At 39.1% G+C, this 19,527-nt stretch overlaps 1 protein-coding gene across 1 annotated transcript in view; it reads left to right on the forward strand.

Annotated features, from left to right (window-relative positions):
• Positions 1-19,527, forward strand: part of LOC126471301 (uncharacterized) — a 196,945-nt gene that overhangs the window by 159,016 nt on the left and 18,402 nt on the right. Inside the window, exon 13 of the mRNA XM_050099421.1 lies at positions 13,481-13,658. Within this exon, the coding sequence (XP_049955378.1) occupies positions 13,481-13,658 (178 nt within the window). The remainder of the gene's footprint in view (positions 1-13,480; positions 13,659-19,527) is intronic.

Below are 19,527 nucleotides of genomic sequence, written 5' to 3' on the forward strand. Positions count from 1 at the left end.
TAGATGAATGCACCTATGAAAAGAAGTACATGGGGAAGAAGTACAGTGTCACAATGAAGTTTACTGGTGAGTATACCATGTTCAAAGATATGGAGGTCAGTACACTCGTGTAACATTTCCCTCCACCACACCATAACATCTGGACCACCACAACAATCATGCTCGACAGTGTTCCTGGGTGCATTACATGCCCTCATATGACAAGAGTTGAGAATACGTAATGCACCCAGGAAAACTGTCAAACATGATCATTTTGGTGGTCCAGGTGTTACAGTATGGGGAGACATAAGGTTCCACAAGCATACTGATGTTCAAATCTTTGAACGTGGTACACCTACAGAGCTGTGTTATTGTGACACTGTATACCTTCCCCACATGCATCTTTCCAGGCTACATTTCATCCGGACTTCCATTTTTATCAATGACAATGTGCGACCACATCGAACTGTGCAGGTGGAAGAGAGGATATTCGGTGAATGGACTGGACTGCCTGTTCCCCCCCGACTTAAATCCCATGGAGCACTTGTAGAATGTGTTTGGCATACATATTGCAGCATGTCCACATGCACCAATGACCATCCAGCAATTGTCAACTTTCCTACCACAAGAATTCCCTCCCAGCTTTGTGCCCAGCATAGGAGCATGTTGCAGAGCATGCAGTGCCATCCTGCATCTATTGGTGAAGAATGATTTGTACAGTGAAAATCTTCTTTCAGCATCGTATGATGTCTCAGATACATGTGAAACGTACCACAGCTCTTCTTTGGCAAATTCCTCTTCAATATTTGTTTCTTCACCAGAAAGGATTTTAAAAATTTGACTCAATGTTTTGTAACCAGATGTATTTTTTCCCTTAGCGCCTGATTCAGTTTCACAAACACAAGTTTTGCAACTCCAGTTGTTTCTGGCAGCATTTGTCTATCAGAAAAAGTGAATGTTCCAAGGAATTATTTTGGGCTTCCAACTGCTTAAAATATGAGGTATTTTGGAGAAACGATTATGAATGCACTGTGTCTTTTCTAGGATGCCGTTTTTAGTAAAACATTCTTGGACTGTGGCAGAACTGACTGTACCTTCCACATTTAGGAAATTCAATACACTTTTCGCTTCACTGAAGTGTTGCATTTTATAAGACACAACATGTAACCATGTTCCTCACTGAGTTAAAACTGGCCGAGGAGGTACAGCCAAATTTGCAAGGAGGTCACAAAATTTTTGAATTCTAATTGGTGACGTGACAAACACTGCCTTCACACTAGAAACTAGAAGATCCACATCATTATACTGGCTTCTGATGATTTCAGCAATACAATGTAAACTGTAAGCAAGGCACATCAGGTGAACTAATTTAGGGTAAAGAATTTTTAATCTGGTTCCCACTTTAATGATATACAGAGCAACATCACTGACAAATAACAGTACACTATCACATCATGTCATTGAAAAATCTGGCAACAGTAGGGTGATTTACTTGGTTGAGAATTTGTATATTAAGAAGTGACCTGCTCCCTGTTTTCATAGCACCAACTACAGCACTATGCATGAACTGTCCCAATGCATCTGTGGTTTCGTCAGTGTGTTTTTGTGATTTAGCATATTTTGAATATTACAAATCACTTCTTTAAAACATTGTGCTGTATAGTTTTTGCACTATGTAAATTTGTCTGATACTCTCCTATTTATGTATTTTTAGAAAAATACATGAAGTTTCACATTATTCGGTTTCCACAACTGAATGTCGGAACCCACTAATGCTAAGCCCAAGTCTTTGAAAAATATGTCACTATAACTCGATTGTTCACCAACATTGTTTTTGATCAGTTGCTGGTTTAACTTAGATTTATTCTTAACCCTCCCCTCAGGTCACCTGATATTAATTTGCTGCACAATGTCATATTTGTTCTTTCTAGATACACTCTTTTCCTGCAGAAAACATATTAGGACACTGTTGTCGTCACTGAAAATATTTCTTCCAGACGTGTTTACATATTTGCGTAAGAATGCTGATTGAAAGGTTTTTGTGAATGGCATTCCCTACTTATAACAGCAAGCAATCGTGCACACTGAAACCAATGAGTGTTGCATGAGACACTGCAGCTTGGAACTCAGGGATTCACCACATGTGCCATTCTCATCATGTCAATACAGTAACTGACTGATGAAGTGATGACTCATCTACCTAATTGCAGCATGTTTTTCTCCTTGCAGTGTTATTTCACATCATCCTAGCTGTACCTGAGAATTTCTTCCTTACATATTTGACCGAAGTTAATTTTTATAAACCGTTAAAAAAGATAATAACTGATTGATAAATGATTGCTAGGAGTCATATAAGCATTTTAAAAATCACAGTTTTCAGTGAAATATGCTCTTTTTATTAAAAATGATAAAACAAATAAGCAGAAACATTTACTTGCAAAATAAGCAGAAAAAGCCCAGACAGACATAGTTAAAACTGCTTATCTAAGTGTGTCTTATGAAGTATAGCCTTTCTGCTTATTCCTCAATGTGTGGAAAAAAATGATGTGTTTTACTTAGAAATCTGGGCTTTAGTGAGGTACACTCCATTAAGAAGTATGTCCAGCCCTTTGTAATGTCCAGACAACCATCATAAATCACAATGACTTCAGGATAATTATTGTCTTTGAATAAAAGCGTCATTCCTGTTCATCTCATTGCATGTTTCATTCTGTTACCTTCTGTGCTACGCTATAGCAGTTCTTTCTGTGGTCCAACTTTCATCAAGCTAGTTTATTTGGTAGCGACACATAATGTGAAAGTGACTTTCATCCTTAAGTTCTGCCCATCAATCCACTTAGACAAGACTTGTCTTGTAATTATGCCAAAAAGATGCAGTGCCCCAGCAACAATACAGAAAAGATGACGTTTTATTTGGGCATGATGCTGTAACTTAATGTTATAAATTTCTCAGTCTAGTGTTCATGTTCATGGAGCATCAATAGTGCCCATAAATTAATATAAAAGGAGTGAGATGTAAGCTGGCAAAGTTTTTATTGGTTTACTTTGACTTGTTTCCCAAGTTTTCTTGGCTAAATAGTATTTGCCTTGGAAAAACTTGAACTTGGTTGATTTATAAAGTCGTTGCAGATCCTGTATATTCTGCAAGAGTCAAATCAGGCTGGTTGAACATGTAAGACTACAATTATTTCCTCTCTCTATGTTAATAATTCATAAAATTCTTTAACTAGGAAACAGCAAATAAAATGTCTCAGCAGATTTATATAGAATTCATTCAGTTTGTTACATTTTTCATGAGTAATTCCTTGAATTCTTACAGAACCTAAGAAGAAATGATGATTGACAATTCTTCCTGCAGGAGGTGTGGTAACTTTTGCAATATCTAAAGATGTTTCACTCATAATAATGATCCTTTGTCATTTGGATGTAACAGTTAATGGCAAGATTCATATTATTGGTTAAAAAATTGGGGTATTGTCAGGAATCAGAGAGATAAATTATTATTTTTTATGGAGACTTTCTTCAATACAGAAGTTTCTCTCCAACATAACAATACGCTTACAAATTATTATAATGAGTATTGCACAAGTGCTTGACACACTTTCTTAAAGATGTTCCTCCATCTCCTTCAATCTTATGTATCTCCTTCTGCCCATTCAAACAACAAATGCTCTTGCACATCTCTTGCAATATAGCATTGGGAAAGTATTTGCACAGAGATTAAAAGCTGTAGATCGCTCCAGAGGTGACCTGGTTTGTAACTAATTAAGCTTATAGTATGAATTAAAAATTTAATTGTAGTTATATCAAATAATCTAGCTCGCTTGTTTGTTAAGTATTGCTTGAGGTAGTTGCTTTTTGGTTAGGTTTTATGAAATTAGATAGAAAATGGCAGTCTCTGGTATTAGAGACAGCAAAGTGGAAATGTGAGAAGGTGAAAGTAATGAACATAGTTACTTTAGCATTAGAAATCTTTAGAACACTGTTCATAATATAATAAGTAGAATTGTGTGGAACTAACACAGTTCATTTTATTATCTGGGTAACAGATGGTAATGTATGACTGTATTGATAGATACGTGGCACTATTCTACAGCCAAGGTAATGAAACTACCACTACCAGTAGTTGTAGTATGTACATACAATGGTCTTGAGGCTTCAGTTTTTACTTATGGTGCAGCTATGAACTCTCTCGTATACACTTGAAACTACTGAAAACATTGGAATGTGTCTGAGAAAACTGTATAGGTCAGGCTGTTCAAACTGTTCTTCGTGAGCATGAGTGTTTGCAAGTGCCAAGTCATATGATCATGTTGGCAACAACCCGAATCCCTGACTGCCTTCAAGTGAGCTGTTTGTATACCCTTCCCTACCTCTCCCCTGGCTGCCCGTGGGCAAGCACTTGACCTGTAACTGCCTGGTGTAGGTTGTACACTGCTGTTAGTGGAAAATGCAGTATTCAGTGTTAATTGTCTCAGGGAAATAAAATGTAATCCCTAGATCACTTCTGGCACAAAACACACTCAAAATTCAGTAGTGCGCAAAATCTCATCACAAAAATAATTTTTTAAATGGTATTATAGCAGCTGTAGAAAGAGGAATAAAGAATTGTTTCTGTTGCAGGTAATGCAAAACTGTTTATGCTTGTGAACCTGCAGCCATGGATTAGTGGCATTGCTATACTTCTAGGGTGACACAGGGCTGTGTATTGGAATACCTACCGGAACATTGAAGTGAGATATCCATCGATATTTATCAGGCAGACTTGCAAACAACACCCTGTGGCACTCCAGACCGGATATTGTGTTGAGCTACTATTATTCCATTGAATGCAAGTCCTTTGTTGTTCAAAATTAAATCATGCGGGAGAGGTACAGTGGGAAAACAGCAAAGGAGCTGCTACTCAAGGAGACAGTGTTGAACATAATATCTGGCAGAAGCTTCAGTCAGCATTTCGCATGAAGCTTGCTTGTTACTGGTGATCTTAGCAACTGTTTGGGAAGGGGGTGCTGGTAACTCGTGACCAGATTACAAGAGCACATAACTGAGGTGACTCAAGCAAACTCATAGTGGACGGGAAATCAGAGTAGTGTCATAATAACTTATCTGCAGTGAAAACTGCATGCATGATAAGTACACATTTAATGAATACATTATTTCATCATCATAATAGTATCATCTTTGAATTTTCTTCCCCTCTTGCTTACAGACATCATAGAGTCAGAAAATAGCCACACTTTGTGTTCGTTTAGCATGTGACTAGCAGCCAAATTTTTGTCTTCTGTACTCATACTCAATTTATAAAGTACTTTCTTGTCTATTAAGTGGAGGAAATTATTTTCTTTAGCTTAATATGGGACTGAGGTAACTTAAATAAGACAGTAAGCATCAGTTTTTATTTTTGTAGCTCACCACTGCTCACTAACTATAACAGAAGTGAAAGTGAACTTAGGTGCTCTCATTTCATATGATTGTAAGACTGAACAAGGAAGACTTCAGGAAAATCCGGTAACATTGGTTTTGGCATCTCATTCATCTGACATTAAATGACACACATTCCTAATAAAATTAAACAACTACTAGCTTGAATATATACCAACTAGAAACGTGCTCGCTTACTCTGGGGTTGTCCAGTAGAATGTACATCTCTGTTAACTTTTGTAGAATGTCCTTGATCATCATAGCACTGTGACAAACAGCACTTGATTATCAAGGAGTCTTTCGAACACAATGGATACTTACAGGCTCACTGTGCCAAATGCCTATCACTGGCTCTTACCCCATCATACCTTGTGGCCATAATAGTCCAGTCAGATAGCAGATATACCTTGCAAAAGGTGGGATAGAAGAGTTTATTTTTTCAACTCGTTCATATGGTTGGAAAGATTAGAAAACAGAGTTTTACCAACAAAATTTCGCTTGGGAAAACTTTCTGCAGTCAAAAAACTTGGAAAATTTCGGACTTTTTTCAGTTTTTTCATAATACCTCAGTATTTTTGCTCCTATTGCTTTAACGTCTATTTCCTTTTTTAAAGAGCACAAAATTCTCTACAAATTTGATTCTTGCCATTTTGTTTCTACTCCCAATATCTAAGGCGCTACAGTGCCTCAAAAAATACCAATTATTCAAATTTTGAGCATGGTGGCAAGATAGCTTATTTTTGAACACTTTTTTCAGTTTCTGTTTGTGTAGTATAAATACATTATACATCATGTTATATGTTGGAATTTACCACCTCACTTTCAGGTATTCAATTTCTCTGTATGCAACATGAGGATTGCCGAGCACCCATCTATTGTCATTCTTACATCACTGCCTGAAGTTCACTATGGGCCACCTCGGCCCTGGTATTTGTAAAACTATAAATATAAAAATACATCATTAAGACACACACACACACACACACACACACACACACACACACACACACACACACACACAAAGAAAATAAATTGTCTCAGGATACTGAACTATTATTAGCTGCAATAGCCAACCTAATTAGGTAGGTAATTATTCTTGTGTATAAAAGCCACACAGTTGACATTAAAAATAAGTAGCTTTATTACAATTAAAATGAATTGTCAGTTACTAAAAAATGTTGACAGTTCTGGGTATGTAATACTTGTAATATCGCACTTTAGCGCACTTGAGACAGATATGAGCATCACTTCAACGTTTTGATGGGCCAGGTTCCTCAGTTTCACCAGAAATTCCTTGAGTTACAGATTCAGGGTCTGTACATAGAGTTGATCCCAGATTGACCTCTTCTTTAAACAGCGAGTCAGCCTCAGCAAGTTTGTTGATTTCATCAGCGGTTTCCTCGACATCCTCCATAACATCATCTTCACTGTCTTCATATAAAAATTTTGGCACGTTTTCGCAGTTGACCCCAATACATTTATTGCAAATTGAAGAACATTTCAAACCCGCTTTTCTGCAGGCACACGCTCTGCCACAGTTCAGCTTGCATGAGCATGAAACAATGTGAAGAAGTGCTTCAGGTGCTATATCTTGGCTCATTATAACGGACATTGGACTGTGAACACTGTGATTCCAGCCCCATTTCTCAGGAGGTTTCCAGTTTCCCATCCAACTTTGGAGTTGTTGGTAAGTCCGCAATGAATGATGTTGTGCAGCATCTTGTGTAGGTGGCAACCGTGCAAGATTCAGTTTGCTTTTTGTGGCAGACTTGGCGAATAGCTGGTACCGCAAATGGTCTAGTGTGTGGGAACTGCTGACACCTCCACTATAAAATGCGATAGTAATCTGTTCTCCTGCTGTTATTATTTCTTCACGGGTAGCATGTGGTTTATTGAACGTGCAAAGCGCTGAGGTTGGGTGTTCATTTTTCGCAACAATATTGCAGCACTTAATGTTTCCTTGACCAAAAAAGCGGATGTTGTATCACATCCGCTAAAAGTGTGAGTGAACAGAATATATTCACTGTCAAACTTGTAAGATGCAGTGGAAAACCACTTGTCTTCTGCATTTCCCCTTCCTGGCTTTAAGAAAAATGAGTTTTCAGTGCCTTGCCCCAAACCGGTCATGAGCACAAGCAGGTCAACATCATCTCCTACAATGACAACACTTCCAAAATCTTTGGTTCTTGAAATGGCAGATGTTACAATCATAACATCAGCATCTTCTTGCGCCTGGTGCACTTCAATGCTACACTCCAGAAATTCCTTTTTAAGAAGTGTGATCAAACGAATCTTGCGTCATTCATTGTACAAGAACTTGTCCTGAGGGACTTGGTTCACCATCTCTTATTCAACCACAACGTCAATCGAAGAATGTTTTTTGGACCTACGAATTCTCTCAGCACTCTTTGTGCTACATTTGTCTCCCTCACATGGATACCCATCAAATACAATAGCAAATTGAGATCCAAAATGACATTGCAGGTAAGAAACATAGCTTTGGGCTATTGACTTGAAGCAAACATTTCGAGTCTAAGTTACTTTGTAGATAAGGTACTCTCCATCAATGACAAAAAATTTACCCGGTCCACCTAACTTCACATCTTCCACTGGAACGAAGGCATTGTAGAATGAAGATTTTGTTCCTTTTCGCATGCCTTTTTCTGAGAATAGGGACATTGGGTAAGGAGCAAGTTCATATTTCAGAAAGGCTTTTAACTCTTCTTCACTTTGTTTCATTAAACACATCCTTTGGAAAAGAGTTAAAGGATCAACAGGAGTAATTTTAGTGCTCCCAGCTTTTACAGAATTGAATGCAGAAAGGAGAGTCACAACTTTTATCTTTTCTACGGAACTTTACATCGTGGAAATTGTCACCAACTATTCTTTTCATGCTTTTTTCCCCCCTCTTTGTGACACATATGACAATTAACATCCTCCGTTCCGACAACACCACTGCTGATGGACGTTATAAAATCACTTTCAGGAAAGGGAGGGTGCACTGAAAACCAATCACGCAGCTTACGCAAGTCTATGCCATCTTGTTCGATGCGACAACTTCTTGCATCTACATGCTGGTCTGATGTTACTGCGCTCACTTCGCAATACGACTCAATTTCTTCACAAATGTTCTGCATGTGAATCATACCCAATGTCCATCTGGTTAATACACTATCCGTAATTCCTCGGCCAGAAGTAAGTCCTCCAGAACTCTTCATGGTTCTCATCAATGTTTGTTCTATAGTCATGTCAGAAGCAACCCCTGTCCAATACTTTTCTGATCGCCGGATTGTAAAATGTCCTTTCGGTGTGAACTTCTCATATTCTGATAAATCCATTTTTTCCTCGAGTCTCAACATATCCTGTAAGTAGAGGTGGCCACTTTTAGCATACATAAAATGTCCAGCTGAATGGAAGTAGGGGAGCATTTTTCGCATGCTTTCAAGATGAAGTTTCCAATTGCTTGATCGATCCGCTTCAATAAATTGTTTCATGAGAGTGACCATCTTTTAGTACTGAACCCATAATTTTGCTGTGGGTCTCTTACTTTCAATCATTTTCAGGGCAGTTACAAAATTTTTTATGACTTGTTCCCCGAGAACACTGGTATCCTGGCCAACTGACAGTTCTGACTCACCACAAGGAGAAGACAAGTCATTCAATATCCCACGTTCATCTTCTGTTAGCTCAATGTGATCCCACACTTGACAGACCAAAGCAAGGTGACACAATAAATGTGCTCGCACAGCCGTGGAATATGCATGTCCTGACAAAATCTATTCAACGCTGTTTTCAGTGAATATTACACCAAATAAGTCCTTCAATCCACTTCCACCCATGATCATACCGATACATCCCATGAACGACATAAGGAAATGGAAACCTCCAAGTTGGACCTCCACATTATGTAATTCAGGAAGGTCAATCTCCACAATATCCCTTTCCTTCCAATACAGCGGCTGCTCAAATGTGACAAAGCATGTAGTCTGATTATGTCTTTTACATGCATCTCTAGCTGTCATCAGAGCAGTATATATGGCGTCATAATGGCTTGGTGATGAATTAAGAAATGGAAGACACTTTATTTTAGAACGTTCATATTCTTTGCCTGCCGTCGAGCGTTGCATGTAACCATTCCATCCTGAAACAACTGCATTCTGAGACCATTTACAATATAACCACGTAATTTCCGCTGTTGAGATTACCATCTCACCTTTTGCAGGAGCAATTATGTCCAAATCTTCAATTTTTATAGCCTTCAGCCCTCCAACTTGTGTTCTGTGGAATGTCTGTATGTCATTTTTTCTGGCTTCACTAACAAGTTGAGCTGAGGGATGGTGATTCAACTTTTTAATATTTTTCTGAGGAAGCAATGCATCATGAGGAGTAACACACATTATACCTCCTATTGCATGAAGAGTACCAGTTCCATCTAGGGTGTTTACATTGAAATCGGCATTATCAAACACAAATTGGCAAAATGCGTCCCTTCGTTGTCAAGCTGAAGGATTGAAGACACTTCCAATAGGGCAGCTTCCGTATAAAATGCTGCAAAGCCAAGGGAAGACAAAACCTGGATGAGATGTTTTGAGCCAAACTTCTGGTACAAGTATGCACTAATAGCAGTCAAAAATGATGAAATAAATGAACATGGCCTCGCAGCACTTATGAGTGCATGAGCAAGAGAAACACATATTTTCCCCCATTTTCTGGGAGACCGCTTGTGTTTCAAAATTATAGTTTCAAAGAGCAATCTTACAGATTCTGGTATGACAGACTCTACATCTCATAAAAAATTATCAGAGGGAGGGTACTGTTTTACATCGTACACTACTGATCTTATATAATCTAATATGATATTTGCAGCTGCTTTGACGATTCGTAGTCTTTCTTGCTGAGGATCTGAATTTCTTTTGGTGTACCAATTTTCACTGAGTAGTTGGTGCCCAACATTCTTGAAACATACGACTGCTGGCTTTGAAGCTGTTTCAGCTACCACCACATCGTCACCATATTTCTGGAAAAGGCGAGACTTGACAGTTCGAATATCAGGACAAGGTGATGTGGGTATTTGCTCTAACAGATCGTCCATAGAAAACTGATATTCTTTCGTATTGGTTTCCAGGTAGGCAGATATAGCCTCGATGCCTTCATCTACTTGTGTTGCAGGTCTGTAACCTCGTTTCTGTCCAGTAGCTGAAACACGGTGAAAGAACTTTTTGTAGCAAAATCTGTGGTACCACCCATCTGCAGCAACCAAATCATTTACATTTTGAATCCGCTCTATCACTTGTTGACCAAATTAATCAGCATGTCGTTTAGCCTGTTCTAATACTGTCGATTGCACTTCCAATTTCATTACTTTGTAAACAAAATTTCGTTTGGCATATGGCAATCTTAACTGCTTGGTTAAAAAGTTACCAAAATTCCCTTTTGCACATAAGAAGCATTTCTCTTTGAAATTGAACTGACCTTTTTCCTGCGACCAATGTAGCACGCCTGTTGGTTCCTGAGGATGTTGAAGGCTAGCTGCTATCATTCTCTCATTAATGTACTTCTTGTAGCATGCTTCATGCACCATCACTTACTGAGCGTTTTCAAAAAACGGGTGTGAGTAGACTCCCTGTGTTTAGCACTACAATCGATAAGTGTGCTCAGTCCTTTCTTTTTCACATTGCGTCCACCACTCACCACAGTTTTTTCGCAAAAAATGGTTCAAATGGCTCTGAGCACTATGGGACTTAACTTCTGAGGTCATCAGTCCCCTAGAACTTAGAGCTACTTAAACCTAACTAACCTAATGACATCACACACATCCATGCCTGAGGCAGTATTCATTTTTTCGCAAATGAATCACAAATTCATGTCAGTCGTACTCATTTTCAGCACCACAACTGAATGGAAGCGACTCCAAACTGTAGGACCCTTATTGTTGTGTGCTAATAGCTGTCAGGGCACTGTGAACAATCACCACAGATAATCGCCTTCCGCCCGCCAAAGAAGAAATGCGCTTTTGTCCGCTAAAGAACAATTCCTAAATACTTTTTCTTATAACTGATCATTAACGTCAATCAAGTGTAGAAAATGTACGGCACCTGCATACAGTCGTATTACATATTGTTACACAAATAAACTTCACGCAATCCGACGTGAATGTGTTCGTAGCTACTGAATATGATGCTGTTTGTCCTGGCCCTGCAGCAGAGTGAGATGGTAAATTCGAATGAATAACATGATGAGTAATATGTTTATACTACACAAATAGAAACTGAAATAACAGTGTTCAAAAATTAGGTAATTTGCCACTTTGCTCGAAATTTGAAAAATTGGTATTTTTTGACGTGCTGTAGCGTGTTAGATACTGGGAGGGGGGAGGGGAATCAAATTTGTAGAGAAAAAAAATCAAATTTGTAGAGAATTTTGTGCTCTTTAAAAAAGAAAATAGACTTCATAGCAATAGGAGCAAATGAAACTGAGATATTTTGAAAGAACTGAAAAAAGTCCAAAATTTTCGAAGTTTTTTGACTGCAGAAAGTTTTCCCAAGAGAAATGTTGTTGGCAAAACTTGGTTTTCTAACCTTTCCAACAATATGAAAGAGTTAAAAAAAAATCTTCTACCCCACCTTTTGCAAGGTACAGGCTTTTTTTCTGACAGTTTCACTGGACTATAAGTGTGACACAGCAGCTCCAAGCTTACAGATGATTCCAAAAACCAAGATGACCAACTCTGTCTGGCAGACATTTAGTGATCTATAACTTTATTTCACTACTGGATTAACATAGTGGATATTACTTAACACACAACGAGTACTGTGTGCCAGTCATCTCTTCTTCATGTGTAGTTGGGACATCTTGTTTATTGCCACTGATAGACTTGAACTTTTGTTGTCTTGTGACTTGATATCTGCATGATGTGTTATTGGGGCTTTTTTAATGTACTCTCTGCTTACACTGCTTGCAGTTTACTCGAAGAATGACTCTACAAGCTCAGATAATTAAGGTATTGCTGCTGCATAATAGCATGAGGAGTGGTGTTCAAGCTTTTCCTCGTGACAGACCCTTTGATTTGGAGAGACCTTACTTCAGACTCAAACTACAAATCATTTCCAGTTTATTTCAGTTTGCAACTACATGTGTTGACTGTGCTTGTTCAACACAAGTTTCAAGTGCTTGTACACACCTGTAGAAAGTTTCATGGCCAGCTGTGTACTTTATAGTTACACGGATTTCAGTAATACTCCCCTGTGGAAGTTTTGATTGGTTGAAAATTTCAGTAAACAAATAATAGCACTTTTTGTAGTATTTTCCAAATGCCAGATTAACAAACTGTGTATCTGCTACACTGAACAGCATGGTTGTGGATTTCTTGTGCTATGCTATTCTTGAAGCAGACACGCCAAGAGTCATACTGTTTAAGAAAATCAGACGATAGGAAAAGTACATCATTGTCAAGAAAGTACATCTCTTAATCACTGTGTAAAGGAAATAATACTGGATTTGAAATCACATTTTTCTAATGAACATTGATGTAAATAAATAAGCTTTCTCATGTTTGGAATTCCTGTCAGATTAAGACAGTGGACCTGACTGACTCAAACCTGATCCCTTGCCTTTCTTTGGTTGTTCTTATATCAGCTGAGCTATCCAGGCATGCATAATGTTGGTCAGTGTGTCAGTCTCCCAGTACCTTTATACTATTACTTGATGAAGCTTTCTTGGTTTTTCACTCTTCAGTTCTATTTTTATATTCTAAGCTTACCCTCATAACTTTTTTTAGTTTTTCATGTGATTATTTCCTTTTCTGTGTTACATTTTGAAAACAGTAGTATCAATTGTAAACATGTGTCTGATGTATAAGGTGCAAGATTTATATACTGATTTTTATGAATTAGTAACTAAAATAGTTGAAAAATCCAGATGTGATGTGCACATAATAAGTCTTTTACATTATATAATACTTTGTAAATATTTTAGGGGTTTAGCAGGGAGCACTTGCAAAGGGATTACCTTGTTGCAATTTGAGCAATGTCTTTGTAATTGTATATAAATTCATTAACTTGCTCTTTTCATTGTCTATCAGGTACCGGACCCAACAAAATTTGAAGTATTGTTTCAAATGCAGCTTGTACTGATTCCTCAAGTGGCTGTTGGAATAATAATGCTTATAATTTTCCAAGCTTTACTTAGCATTGTGCCTATTGGCAAAGTTGTCAGTGGACCTCTGACTAAGCTTGGGATTTTGAAAATGCGGCTTAATGGTAAGCTATCAAGAAATTTTGGACAGGACAGCTTCCAAAGTGTGTGTACTTCATTAATGAGCTTTCTCCTGCTAGGATTACTTTTAATACCTGCACTGTTATCTTCAGGGGTATAAACACAGTTGAAATCACTTTGATATTTTGCTTTCTTTAAGTCAACAGATTAAGTTCTCAGGTATGCATGTCTAATTTTTTTCTTGAAACCTATCTGTTTATAGTAGTGTGATAGATCAACTGATCAGCATTTCTTAACAAACACCTGTGACACTTTTTCTTCACGGATTTGCTTGGAGCATTATGGGTAGTAGAGGAAACCCAATCAGCAAAAATAATAGGATACCAATTTTCATGATCACTGTTTTGTATCAAACGGTACAGAGTAGTCTTTTCTTTAATTTCTTATCAAATATCTCTCTGTTTAATTTTATAACTCTTCGATTTTAGTACGAGTAGACATACGGAACTTGTGCGATGCATGAATCTGTCAGATAGCTATTTATGACAGCCACAATGCCTCGATATACAGAAAATCTTATCTTGCAGCTAATTATATAGTTGTAGAGTGTGATTTTAGTGGCATCCTAAATTTCTGCTGGGGGGGGGGGGATCTGTGGCACAATGTAGTAGACAGTATAATATAGCCTCACCAAGCAAAGGGGCACATTGATTAAGACACTGGACTCCTATTTGGGAGGATAACAGAGCGAATGATCAGCTATCCACTTTTAGATTTTCTGTGCTGTACCATGAAATTGATATTAAATCCTATCTGACCCTTTCCTTTTTACGTTAAGGCCAGGTTGCCTGTGGTTATAGTCATACTGTCACCATTCCACCTGTCTCCCACTGGTCCCCTGTCCACACGCACACACACACACACACACACACACACACACACACACACACACACACCTTATGAATGACAGTCGTTAGGTCCAAACACCCCTGCACCCCCTCTTGACCTGCTAAATATGTCATATTGTATTTACCTGGGCTTTTAATAATGTTGTTATGTCTAAGAATAGTTATGCCAGTTGTTATCATTATGGTAGATGTGAATGTCCAGGTATGTACCTATGGATAAGATACCCTGATCAGCCAGAACATTGTGACCACTGACCTACTGTCGATATAAAGAATGTAACAGTATAATGAAAAGGATAGTTGCTGCTCACAATATAGCAGAGATGCCGAGTCGCAGAAAGGCACAACGAAAAGACTGACAGAAAGTTAACTTTCAACCAAGAAGGCCTTTGTCAAAAATAAACACACACACACACACACACACACACACACACACACACACACACGCGACCACAGTCTCTGGCGACTGGCTCCAGATGCTAGAAACAGTGGTCATGTGTGAGTTGTGTTAGTAGAGTGTGTGTGTGCGTGTGTATGTTGTCTATGAATTAATAGTATAGAATATTAATAGTATAGTCTTTACGCTTGCCAAAAAACAAAAAATCTCAAAGTAACTGCCAGGGGCCAAGATTAAGTCATTTTAGATACTATCATTGAGAATCCAATCGTGTCAACTACAGAAATGGGCAGAAACTTCCATCTGGCAGTGAGTGGAGTAACTGGCCTCTGACACTTTCATGTTGCTGGTTTCCATCACCCAAAGCCTGGAATTAAACTAGCCATTACATCTCTTCAGCAAGAATCTCACATAGTGTTTGACCTCCAGTTCCTTCCAGCTGGTAAAGACTTTTAGGACATTGTAGTATGGTTTGACAGAAATGTTTCATATTTTTATACTCATCTGGGCCTGCTGTATCGCATGTTCAGGTATGTTATTTCATGTTCATGTGAGAATGACAGACCATCTCTGAGGACCTAATAACACTCACTTTCCTCCAAATTGCTATGTGGCCATAGTGCAAAGTTGAAGGATAAGCTTTTCTGTTTGGGATTGACTGCCTAAATTTCATCAAGGATGGATGTGGAGGAATGCACCCATATGTTAGAAGAGTGTATGTTATCATTTGTCCCTGATTGTTTGAGACAGTGATCTGCAGCAATTGTGTACTAGAGGTATTCTTTGGAATAGTGTTCTTTTATATGTGGTAGAGTGTTAGGACATGTCAAAATATTTGTAGCTGTGTATAGTTCAGAATTACTTTCGTAGCTATTAAGGTGGTAATGGGGAGAGGCCCACGAGGAAGGCATGACCTGCATTCAACCTGTCCCATGAGCTGTCCCTGTAGCTACAGCAACCACTTTCAGTTGCCAGATTTTCAACCCCCACCATTATAACACTTCGTGCTTGTATTATGTGGTAGTGGCAGGCAGTTTGCTATCTTGTGGGATTGTTCGTAGTGCACTGAGATTTTGTTTCCCTTGTCTAACAGTTGTTATCTGTTGTTACACTGCTGTGAGATGCTGAAAAATCTCGGAAGCGAATTCATCAAATGTTAAATGTAAGTACACTCTCAGAAAGGCGCCTTGCGACAGTTGCTGAAATGTTGGAATTTTATAGTTGACAATGAGGTCTCAAACCCAGAAGAATTTTACTGACTGTCTCATCAAATGTTGTTGGGGGGAAGTGTTGAATGTCACTCTCTTGGCTAGGAGATTGCCGTATGAGGTCAGTTGAGAGAAAGGGTTTGTGTGTTATGTGGCTGCACCATCAACATTTGTTTTTGATAATGCTCCCATCCATTGTGTTGTTATGGACAAGATGCCTACCATGCCAGAGCCAAAGTAGGAGTCGACTAGCCTTTGTGTCATCAACACTTGAAATAAGTGTTAAAATATAAAAGGCTCTGATATCCTGCCATAAAACACAGATCCCCATATGCTAAATCGACAAGCTGGCATAAACATACTGGCCGTACAGTAACTAGTCTGCCATGTTGTCATAGCCATTTCAACCCAATAGAATTTATACAGACACATATTAAAGATTACATTTCCAGCAATTAAAAAATGCGGTCTGCAGTCGAGGCCCTCTGCATTGAAGCTGTTAGGAAAGTCACCCCTGATGACTGGAAGAAAGTAGTCAGACACACACAGTACATCATGGAAAAGCGAGGCAGGATGAAATTAATAAAAATAAAATAAGTGTTCATTATTGGAAACGATCATGTTGCTAAACAACAGCATTGACAGTGTCACTTCAGATGTCTACAGTAGTGATGAGAGTAACATTAGTAGAATTTTTCATTGTCATAAAAATTTTGCACAGACATATTCAGCTTGTGTGTTTGTGTGTTTGTGTGTGTGTGTGTGTGTGTGTGTGTGTGTGTGTGTGTGTGTGTGTTGTGGGGTGGGGGCTGGGTTAAGTACCTGTTGCAACAGTGTCAAGATGAGTTGTGTTCATTGACCTCGTTGCAGGTCAGGAAAGCGTTGCAGCATGGTTTCCAGGGCAGCTGGTATATAGAGCTGGGTTGCTGGCCATTGCAGATTCAGAGAGGCAGTAAGTTTATTGATCAGAATTTGTGCAGCAATCAAAGGCTTTGTCTTGCTGCAGTTAGTGTTCAGCGCTATGACTGGTCCTGGATGGTGGTGCTTTCTTAGCTCAGCACACTGCAGCAGGATGCAGCCAGTGCACAGAGCTGCCAGGCCAGACTTGCATGTCATAGTGTAGAAGCCAAGTCAGCTCCTTGACAGGAGCACCGTTTCACACACATGTGTGACCAGTCAACAGCTTGTGGTGGGGCTGGTGCAGGAGGCACTCAAGCCAACTGTTGACCAAGGACCCACGATGAAGGATGCAGTGTGAGCAGTCCACGGATGCAAGCCTGCGGCAGCAGATTGTGTACACGCAGAGTAGGTGGCAGTTCAGCAGCAAGCAGGTGCAGGTGGTGGCTGAGTGTGGGTTGCAAACCATGGACCCCCAGATAGGAGCCCACAAGTTCATTAAAGTTAGCTAGTAAATGGCTACCAACTGGAAGGCACCATTTCAGCTTCTGGCAGCAAAAGGACAAGGCCCAGCATACAGGTCAGCATCTCATGGAGGCAGTATCAAGAAGTAGATTGAATAACCCACATTGGGTCAATGACTGGTGGGAGTTGTACTTCTCAGAGCCGGCCGCACACGATTACAGATACTTCATAGCTTGAGTGGGTGATATTTATGGCCGTTTGACCTGCCCTGTTGTGGTAGTACATCATTTTTTACTCTAAAGACCATGGCAGTGACACAGTGCCATATGTGGACAGGGTGTAATCCAGCTGACCACTGCGACAGTCTGGCCCTCATCCTGTTTGTGTTGACAATGTTCCAGCCTCAGCAGCAGGCTGCGGGGCTAGTCGAAAGGCACCCAGACTTGCTTTGGTGCCAGGGCAGAGACTAAACCCTCGCAATACCAAGAGGGGGGGGGGGGGGGGGGTACTTTATGGCCACCTTTTGAAAATATTGAAATCTACTCAGGTACTTTATTTTTTCAAGTTTTGTAAAAATATTTATTGTGTTTATGAAGTGTTCTTCCAGATTCTATAATTGTTTTATGTTTTTTGTTTAAGCTTAATCAGAAAATTTAAATTTAAGAGAGGTGGCCATAAAGTCTCCCCCACTTGGTAGTAGATGTGACTTCCCACAATGGTCATCTTACTCCACAAATAATAGCATTACATGACCTTAGAACAAATGGACATTATATTTCTCTTGGTTGACAGCAGCAATGGTCTCAACAATAATTTCTTTCCCTTTGGTTCTGTATTGTCTGTATTGTTTCCTGTTCAATGGTACTTAGTCAAGTGTTAGATACAACTCTGATTGAAAATGTATCGACAGTCACTTACTGACAGAGAAATATCACAGATTTTGGAAGAATCTACAGATTCTCAAATTGAATTTGATGAAACTGAAGATGTTGTGAGTGAACCTAAAGAGGAATGTCTTGTGCACAAAGATGTGGACAGTGATAGAGTACCTACAGATGCTGAAGATGATACCTGGGCATCTGAAACTGATGATGACACAGCTTTCGAGGTTAGTGACAAGTATATTACAAGTACTGGAAAAATTTATAGCTCGAAACCTCCTCACATTAGAAGACGAGTAGCACAAAACATAGTGACAGAAAGAGAAGGCATAGGGGACGTAAGTAAAGTAGAACAACAAGATAATCATTTGAAAAGTTTTTGTCTCCAGAAATTGTCACCATCATAATAAAGCATACCAATGAAGAGGCATTGAGGCAGAAAATATCCAAGACACACAGACTTGAATTCATGGCATATGGAGGGCTACTTATTATGGGGAACGAAAACAACAGTAAGTCATCTGTTACAGATTTATGGTCCTACACTTCAGGAAGATTTGTTTATACTGCTACCATGAGCCGCACCAGATTCCAGCAGCTTACTAAAATAGTAAGATTTGATGACTGAGAGTCGCAAAGCGATTGCAGAAAACGTGGTAAGTTTGCTGCAATACGAGAAGTTTTTGATAAAATGAATGAATTACTACCAAAATATTATTCTTTTGGGATGCACACTGTTATTGATGAAATGTTGTCATAGTTCTGTGGCAGGCGTCTGTTCAAGATCTTGAAGGAAAAACCCGGTAAATACAATATACTTATACACATGCTCACAGCGCTAAAACTACACTCATGCTCATAGATTAAGGATAATTGCAGAATGTGGTGCTACACAATGTGGCACTACACAAAACTGGCACTAATAGCATAGGCACATAGGGAACACACACGGCACAGACCTGTAAGTCCACGGTATTGGTGATAAGATGAGAAAACCATCCCGAAACACATGTGCTACAAAACGCCACTGTTTCCTGCCCATGAATTGCGAGTGTTAAGGTTCTAGTTGAAAAATTTGGGGACAGCTTTCTGCTCACTTGGCCACAGTTTACAGGCACCGGTTTGAAAGGCAATGGCACATTTCGGCTTCCATCTTT

Source organism: Schistocerca serialis, chromosome 3 (assembly GCF_023864345.2).
Source record: "Schistocerca serialis cubense isolate TAMUIC-IGC-003099 chromosome 3, iqSchSeri2.2, whole genome shotgun sequence".
NCBI classification, from domain to species: domain Eukaryota; kingdom Metazoa; phylum Arthropoda; class Insecta; order Orthoptera; family Acrididae; genus Schistocerca; species Schistocerca serialis.